Below are 9,442 nucleotides of genomic sequence, written 5' to 3' on the forward strand. Positions count from 1 at the left end.
GACTGTTTCATTTTGGTTGTTGTTAATGACTGTTTCATTTTGGTTGTTGCTAATGACTGTTTCATTTTGGTTGTTGTTAGTGACTGTTTCATTTTGGTTGTTGTTAATGACTGTTTCATTTTGGTTGTTGCTCATGACTGTTTCATTTTGGTTGTTGTTAGTGACTGTTTCATTTTGGTTGTTGTTAATGACTGTTTCATTTTGGTTGTTGCTCATGACTGTTTCATTTTGGTTGTTGTTAGTGACTGTTTCATCGACAATTTAGTTTTCTACCTGGGGACCGTAACAAGCGGTACATGGTACCGCGCACGACAAACTGAACATTCATTTCCCACAATCATGTTCATTGATACTCTCGTTTTAAGTAGGGGTCTGCTCTGTTCTACGTTTTGGGAGTCGACACATAAAAAGGGGATTGTTAGAATGGTTCGGTTCTCATCTATTACAGTAAAACAATGACTAAGCGTGTCCATATGACCGATTCTATTGGACCAAACCTCAAAATATAAATAGCGAGTTTTAAAACGGCTTGTTGTCAGAGAGGAAGAAGTTATTCCGTCTTTTGTTGTTGAGCGGCAGGGGGAGGAGCTTGGTGTCTGTGTGCAAGCGGGAAGGTGCACACCGCACAGAAAGAGCGAAGGAGATGAGACCCCCCCAAAAAAGGCATAGCGCACTCATAAAAACTAAAACAATTATATAATTTGATTCTTGCGAGACAGTCATTTGGAACATTGCGCTGAAACATTTATTTGATATAAATGGCCCAATGTTGTTGATCCATCCTGAGTTTTCTCCCATCACAGCAACTGAACTCTGTAGCCAGTTTTTTATTTATTATCACCAATAGCCTCATGGTAACATCCCTGAGCAGTTCCATTCCACTCCTGCAGCTCAGTTCAGAAGGACGACTACATCTGTGTGTCTGGGTGGTTTAATACATCATCCACAGACTAATTATTAACTTGATCATGCTTTAAAAAAAAGAGATATTCAATGTCTCGTTGTTGTTGTTACCCATCTACCAATCACTGCCTGTTCTTTGTGAAGCTTTTGAAAAGCTTCCTGGTCTTTATCGTTGAATCTGTTCTTGAAATTCAACACTTGACTGAGGGACCTTACAGATGATGTATGTATGGGGGCCAGAGGAAGGAGTAGTCATTCAAAAATCCTGTCAACCTCTACTACTTCACACAGTGAATCCATGTAACTTATTATGTGATTTGTTAAGCCACATTTTTCTCCTGAACTAATGTAGGCTTGCCTAAACAAAGGAGCCGAATAGTTATGGAACTACAGGATTTTTGTTATAATTTCTTATTTATCTTTAAAAAATGTTCTTCCACTTTGACAGAGTAGATTGTTGACAAAAATTGACAATTAAATCCATTGTAACCCCATTTTGTAACACAAAGCGGTCTGAATACTTTTGCAAGGCACTGTACATTAACAAAACCTATTGCCAGATCTTACGTTGAGCAGTAGTTTGTCCATGTTGGAGTCGCAGGCGGTCTTCCGTTGGTCCTCAGGCATCTCGTCCACCTCCCCATAAAGGTCAAAGTGCAGCCGAGCCAACTTCTCCTGCATCTCTCTCACATGTCCATCTGATCTATAGAACACTCATTACCTAGAGGGAGAAGGGGGGGAAGAGGGAGCGAGAGGGTGGGGGGGGGAATAGGGAGCGAGAGGGTGGGGGGGGAATAGGGAGCGAGAGGGTGGGGGGGGAATAGGGAGCGAGAGGGTGGGGGGGGAATAGGGAGCGAGAGGGTGGGGGGGGAATAGGGAGCGAGAGGGTGGGGGGGGAATAGGGAGCGAGAGGGTGGGGGGGGAATAGGGAGCGAGAGGGTGGGGGGGGAATAGGGAGCGAGAGGGTGGGGGGGGAATAGGGAGCGAGAGGGTGGGGGGGGAATAGGGAGCGAGAGGGTGGGGGGGGAATAGGGAGCGAGAGGGTGGGGGGGGAATAGGGAGCGAGAGGGTGGGGGGGAATAGGGAGCGAGAGGGTGGGGGGGAATAGGGAGCGAGAGGGTGGGGGGGAATAGGGAGCGAGAGGGTGGGGGGGGAATAGGGAGCGAGAGGGTGGGGGGGAAATAGGGAGCGAGAGGGTGGGGGGGGAATAGGGAGCGAGAGGGTGGGGGGGAAATAGGGAGCGAGAGGGTGGGGGGGAAATAGGGAGCGAGAGGGTGGGGGGGAATAGGGAGCGAGAGGGTGGGGGGGAATAGGGAGCGAGAGGGTGGGGGGGAATAGGGAGCGAGAGGGTGGGGGGGAATAGGGAGCGAGAGGGTGGGGGGGAATAGGGAGCGAGAGGGTGGGGGGGGAATAGGGAGCGAGAGGGTGGGGGGGAATAGGGAGCGAGAGGGTGGGGGGGAATAGGGAGCGAGAGGGTGGGGGGGAATAGGGAGCGAGAGGGTGGGGGGAATAGGGAGCGAGAGGGTGGGGGGGAATAGGGAGCGAGAGGGTGGGGGGGGAATAGGGAGCGAGAGGGTGGGGGGGAATAGGGAGCGAGAGGGTGGGGGGGAATAGGGAGCGAGAGGGTGGGGGGGGAAGAGGGAGCGAGAGGGGGGGGAAGAGGGAGCGAGAGGGGGGGAAGAGGGAGCGAGAGGGGGGAAGAGGGAGCGAGAGGGTGGGGGGGAAATAGGGAGCGAGAGGGTGGGGGGGAAATAGGGAGCGAGAGGGTGGGGGGGAAATAGGGAGCGAGAGGGTGGGGGGGAAATAGGGAGCGAGAGGGTGGGGGGAAATAGGGAGCGAGAGGGGGAATAAGGGAGCGAGAGGGGGAATAAGGGAGCGAGAGGGGGAATAAGGGAGCGAGAGGGGGAATAAGGGAGCGAGAGGGGGAATAGGGAGCGAGAGGGGGAATAGGGAGCGAGAGGGGGAATAGGGAGCGAGAGGGGAATAGGGAGCGAGAGGGGGAATAGGGAGCGAGAGGGGGAATAGGGAGCGAGAGGGGGAATAGGGAGCGAGAGGGGGAATAGGGAGCGAGAGGGGGAATAGGGAGCGAGAGGGGGAATAGGGAGCGAGAGGGGGAATAGGGAGCGAGAGGGGGAATAGGGAGCGAGAGGGGGAATAGGGAGCGAGAGGGGAATAGGGAGCGAGAGGGGGAATAGGGAGCGAGAGGGGGAATAGGGAGCGAGAGGGGGAATAGGGAGCGAGAGGGGGAATAGGGAGCGAGAGGGGGAATAGGGAGCGAGAGGGGGAATAGGGAGCGAGAGGGGGAATAGGGAGCGAGAGGGGGAATAGGGAGCGAGAGGGGGAATAGGGAGCGAGAGGGGGAATAGGGAGCGAGAGGGGGAATAGGGAGCGAGAGGGGGAATAGGGAGCGAGAGGGGGAATAGGGAGCGAGAGGGGGAATAGGGAGCGAGAGGGTGGGGGGGGAATAGGGAGCGAGAGGGTGGGGGGGGAATAGGGAGCGAGAGGGTGGGGGGGGAATAGGGAGCGAGAGGGTGGGGGGGAATAGGGAGCGAGAGGGTGGGGGGGGAAGAGGGAGCGAGAGGGTGAGGGGGAAGAGGGAGCGAGAGGGTGGGGGGGAAGAGGGAGCGAGAGGGTGGGGGGGAAGAGGGAGCGAGAGGGTGGGGGGGAAGAGGGAGCGAGAGGGTGGGGGGGAAGAGGGAGCGAGATGAGGGGGAAGAGGGAGCGAGATGAGGGGGGAAGAGGGAGCGAGATGAGGGGGGAAGAGGGAGCGAGATGAGGGGGGAAGAGGCAGCGAGAGGGTGGGGGGGAAGAGGGAGCGAGAGGGTGGGGGGAATAGGGAGCGAGAGGGTGGGGGGGAATAGGGAGCGAGAGGGTGGGGGGGAATAGGGAGCGAGAGGGTGGGGGGGAATAGGGAGCGAGAGGGTGGGGGGGAATAGGGAGCGAGAGGGTGGGGGGGGAATAGGGAGCGAGAGGGTGGGGGGGAATAGGGAGCGAGAGGGTGGGGGGGAATAGGGAGCGAGAGGGTGGGGGGGAATAGGGAGCGAGAGGGTGGGGGGGGAATAGGGAGCGAGAGGGTGGGGGGGAATAGGGAGCGAGAGGGTGGGGGGGGGAATAGGGAGCGAGAGGGTGGGGGGGGGAATAGGGAGCGAGAGGGTGGGGGGGAATAGGGAGCGAGAGGGTGGGGGGGAATAGGGAGCGAGAGGGTGGGGGGGAATAGGGAGCGAGAGGGTGGGGGGGAATAGGGAGCGAGAGGGTGGGGGGAATAGGGAGCGAGAGGGTGGGGGGGAATAGGGAGCGAGAGGGTGGGGGGGAATAGGGAGCGAGAGGGTGGGGGGGGAATAGGGAGCGAGAGGGTGGGGGGGAATAGGGAGCGAGAGGGTGGGGGGGGAATAGGGAGCGAGAGGGTGGGGGGGAATAGGGAGCGAGAGGGGGGGAATAGGGAGCGAGAGGGGGGGAATAGGGAGCGAGAGGGGGGGAATAGGGAGCGAGAGGGGGGGAAATAGGGAGCGAGGGGGAGGGGGGGGAATAGGGAGCGAGGGGGAGGGGGGGGAATAGGGAGCGAGGGGGAGGGGGGGAATAGGGAGCGAGGGGGAGGGGGGGAATAGGGAGCGAGGGGGAGGGGGGAGCGAGGGGGGGATTAGGGAGCGAGGGGGGATTAGGGAGCGAGGGGGGGATTAGGGAGCGAGGGGGGGATTAGGGAGCGAGGGGGGGATTAGGGAGCGAGGGGGGGATTAGGGAGCGAGGGGGGGATTAGGGAGCGAGGGGGGGATTAGGGAGCGAGGGGGGGATTAGGGAGCGAGGGGGGGGGAATAGGGAGCGAGGGGGGGAATAGGGAGCGAGGGGGGGAATAGGGAGCGAGGGGGGGAATAGGGAGCGAGGGGGGGAATAGGGAGCGAGGGGGGAAATAGGGAGCGAGGGGGGGGAATGGGGAGCGAGAGGGGGGGGAATGGGGTAAACCCCAGGATGTAGAACACAGTTATCTATCTGCTGTGGTGATGACAGTAAAAAGAGAGGTCATAGTCTTTATGTAAAACTTCACCTGCATACTAACACACACAGGTAATATGCTCTTTCAGCAGCAGACACTTTTATCCACTGAGCCACTGGAACCCTGGTCTCACCAAAGGCCTGTAGTTTTACACACACAGCTCACCAAAGGCCTGTAGTTTTACACACACAGCTCACCAAAGGCCTGTAGTTTTACACACACAGCTCACCAAAGGCCTGTAGTTTTACACACACAGCTCACCAAAGGCCTGTAGTTTTACACACACAGCTCACCAAAGGCCTGTAGTTTTACACACACAGCTCACCAAAGGCCTGTAGTTTTACACACACAGCTCACCAAAGGCCTGTAGTTTTCCATTGTGGAAGTCATTGAGAAGGCTCAGCAGTCCTTTCTCCATCTCCTGCACATCGGAGACGTCCGTCAGGAAGGAGTGCTGGATGGGGTCCGCCTGGCCCTGGCCTGCCTTACTGCCTGAAGCCTGCTGCTGTCGAGCCTTCACACCCCTGACACACACACACACACACACACACACACACACACACACACACACACACACACACACACACACACACACACACACACAACCAAATTAAGAACTTCACCTCAAAGCTGTTCAAGTCATCCAGATGATTATGGTTCTTACCTGCGGCTCTTCCCCTTCTGGCTGGAGTGTGTACCCATGTGGCTGAAGCCCAGATGACGTCCAGAGGCTGTGTTCTTCCGGGTGCTGGTTGGCGGGGCAGGGGCCTGGTTGGTGGAGGGCCTGGAAATCTTTCTCTTCAGCTTCCTATCCTCCATGGCATCATAATATGTAGTTCACTAGTTAGTAGTTAGTCACTGCACTGGACACTCCTGCAGAAAATATCTAGGATAGTAATCAAACAATAACGGTGACAAGTTTAGTAACCCAACCTAGCACTAACTTAGCTTACGTTGCAACTGTCAGCTACTGACAACAACACGGCATGTCTGCTAGTGTTGGGTCCAGCTAGTTAACCAACCGACCAAACCCATAGCTAACTAGTTAGCTAGTAGTAGTATCGCGAGGCCTTCCAAGTCTCGTCTTGTTTACCTACTAGTTAACGCGAACTAGTATCTTATCAGTGCCGCTGTGCCAACTAAACCCGGAAGCCTCTTTGTGGTTTCAGTGAAAAGTGCAAATAAAATGGAAAGCAACGTCGTATTTCTAGTTTTCAATAGCTGAACTAGTTGTTGAAAGCGAGAGCAAAGCAGCTAGCTAAACAATGTCGTGTTATCGACGTTAGCTAGCTAACCTAGTTAGCATTGCTGTCAAATCAGCCTAAATAACTTCACTACGCTAGCTGATTTAGCTACACAACTTACACAGATTGTATAACATATAGCTAGCAACAGACCTCAATTTTCTTCGTTGTTGAAGTTATTCGTAGCAAGTTCATTCGATGTGAACATATTTTAAACCTGTTTGATATGTTGTGTTGGTTTTAGCTTGACTGCGGTCGTCACTAGTTACCACAGCCACGAAGTCGTCATTATTATGGCTAAGCCGATAGAGGGCGATAAATCTGCACTATCGTCTAGGAGTTATGTGTGCCCATCCGGTAAAAACAAATATATTCATAACTAACCCAAAATAGTTAATCTGTGTCGTTTACAGCAGGAGCAAAGTAAGCATATTGGGCAGAACAAGCAATGAGGTGGGCAAAGCCAAACACGAGCTATCGATATCCTATTGGCCCTGTTGTAGCACGTATTTGCATATTCCCTTTAGGTAACGCCTCTTCTGTGAAGGGTGTGTGTGAACTAACTCAATTCGACCTTGCACTCCTTCTAAACAAAGCAATATTTTACAATTTTGGCAAAGAGTCAGGTCTATAAAACTTTGTGCACTGTGTGTGTAACAAATTATAGTTTTGGAAAATTTATTGAGATCAGATGTTTAATCGATGAGAAAATGAGCAGAATGTCAGCTCATTTTCAGCTAGTTCCATCCATTCCTACTACCCGCGACTGGACTTCCTCTCACTACCATATTTGGTGGTGAGAAAACGTTCTAAACGGATGCTTGAGCTTTATAGCCCCTGTGACGTGTGTGTGGGTTACGCCTTCTGTCTGTGGTAGTAGAGCATGCCAGCTTGTAGTCCTAAAACCTAGAAGCCACCTGCTGCTGCCTGAGTCTGAGGAGAAACACACAGGTCAGTGGCTCACAGCACCACGCATTAGAAAGGCATGTAGTGGAACAGCGGTCTAAGGCACTGCATCTCAGTGCTAGAGGCGTCACTATAGACCTTGGTTCGATTCCAGGCTGTATCACAGCTGATGACAGTAATACTGATGACAGTAATACTGGAGGAGGTGCTAGGTAAACCCCAGGATGTAGAACACAGTTATCTATCTGCTGTGGTGATGACAGTAATACCCAGGATGTAAACCCCAGGATGTAGAACACAGTTATCTAGCTGCTGTGGTGATGACAGTAATACCCAGGATGTAGATCACAGTTATCTAGCTGCTGTGGTGATGACAGTAATACCCAGGATGTAGATCACAGTTATCTAGCTGCTGTGGTGATGACAGTAATATCCAGGATGTAAACCCCAGGATGTAGATCACAGTTATCTAGCTGCTGTGGTGATGACAGTAATACCCAGGATGTAGAACACAGTTATCTAGCTGCTGTGGTGATGACAGTAATATCCAGGATGTAGATCACAGTTATCTATCTGCTGTGGTGATGACAGTAATACCCAGGATGTAGAACACAGTTATCTAGCTGCTGTGGTGATGACAGTAATATCCAGGATGTAGAACACAGTTAACTAGCTGCTGTGGTGATGACAGTAATACCCAGGATGTAGATCACAGTTATCTAGCTGCTGTGGTGATGGCAGTAATATCCAGGATGTAGATCACAGTTATCTAGCTGCTGTGGTGATGACAGTAATACCCAGGATGTAGAACACAGTTATCTAGCTGCTGTGGTGATGACAGTAATATCCAGGATGTAGAACACAGTTAACTAGCTGCTGTGGTGATGACAGTAATACCCAGGATGTAAACCCCAGGATGTAGAACACAGTTAACTAGCTGCTGTGGTGATGACAGTAATATCCAGGATGTAAACCCCAGGATGTAGAACACAGTTAACTAGCTGCTGTGGTGATGACAGTAATACCCAGGATGTAGAACACAGTTATCTAGCTGCTGTGGTGATGACAGTAATATCCAGGATGTAGAACACAGTTAACTAGCTGCTGTGGTGATGACAGTAATACCCAGGATGTAAACCCCAGGATGTAGAACACAGTTATCTAGCTGCTGTGGTGATGACAGTAATACCCAGGATGTAGAACACAGTTAACTAGCTGCTGTGGCGATGGCAGTAATATCCAGGATGTAGATCACAGTTAATTAGCTGCTGTGGTGATGACAGTAATATCCAGGATGTAGAACACAGTTAACTAGCTGCTGTGGTGATGACAGTAATACCCAGGATGTAAACCCCAGGATGTAGAACACAGTTATCTAGCTGCTGTGGTGATGGCAGTAATACCCAGGATGTAAACCCCAGGATGTAGAACACAGTTATCTAGCTGCTGTGGTGATGACAGTAATACCCAGGATGTAGATCACAGTTATCTAGCTGCTGTGGTGATGACAGTAATATCCAGGATGTAAACCCCAGGATGTAGAACACAGTTATCTAGCTGCTGTGGTGATGACAGTAATACCCAGGATGTAGATCACAGTTATCTAGCTGCTGTGGTGATGGCAGTAATACCCAGGATGTAGAACACAGTTATCTAGCTGCTGTGGTGATGGCAGTAATACCCAGGATGTAGAACACAGTTATCTAGCTGCTGTGGTGATGACAGTAATATCCAGGATGTAGAACACAGTTAACTAGCTGCTGTGGTGATGACAGTAATATCCAGGATGTAGAACACAGTTATCTAGCTGCTGTGGTGATGACAGTAATACCCAGGATGTAGATCACAGTTATCTAGCTGCTGTGGTGATGACAGTAATATCCAGGATGTAAACCCCAGGATGTAGAACACAGTTATCTAGCTGCTGTGGTGATGACAGTAATACCCAGGATGTAGAACACAGTTATCTAGCTGCTGTGGTGATGACAGTAATACTGGAGGAGGTGCTGGGTAATACCCAGGATGTAGAACACAGTTAACTAGCTGCTGTGGTGATGACAGTAATACCCAGGATGTAGAACACAGTTAACTAGCTGCTGTGGCGATGGCAGTAATACCCAGGATGTAGAACACAGTTATCTATCTGCTGTGGTGATGACAGTAATACCCAGGATGTAGAACACAGTTATCTAGCTGCTGTGGTGATGACAGTAATACCCAGGATGTAGAACACAGTTATCTAGCTGCTGTGGTGATGACAGTAATACTGGAGGAGGTGCTGGGTAATACCCAGGATGTAGAACACAGTTAACTAGCTGCTGTGGTGATGACAGTAATACCCAGGATGTAGAACACAGTTATCTATCTGCTGTGGTGATGGTAGTAATACTGGAGGAGGTGC

At 51.7% G+C, this 9,442-nt stretch overlaps 1 protein-coding gene across 1 annotated transcript; it reads right to left on the reverse strand.

The window, feature by feature from the left end:
* Positions 1-973: 973 nt before the first annotated feature.
* Positions 974-6,535, reverse strand: ccdc28a (coiled-coil domain containing 28A). Its single transcript, XM_038967464.1, is given in 5 exon segments — positions 974-1,598; positions 1,601-1,624; positions 5,249-5,415; positions 5,556-5,764; positions 6,289-6,535. Coding segments are annotated over 4 exon segments (501 nt in total). The 5' UTR covers positions 5,711-5,764; positions 6,289-6,535; the 3' UTR covers positions 974-1,443.
* Positions 6,536-9,442: the final 2,907 nt, after the last annotated feature.

This window comes from Salvelinus namaycush, chromosome 28 (genome assembly GCF_016432855.1).
Source record: "Salvelinus namaycush isolate Seneca chromosome 28, SaNama_1.0, whole genome shotgun sequence".
NCBI lineage: Eukaryota > Metazoa > Chordata > Actinopteri > Salmoniformes > Salmonidae > Salvelinus > Salvelinus namaycush.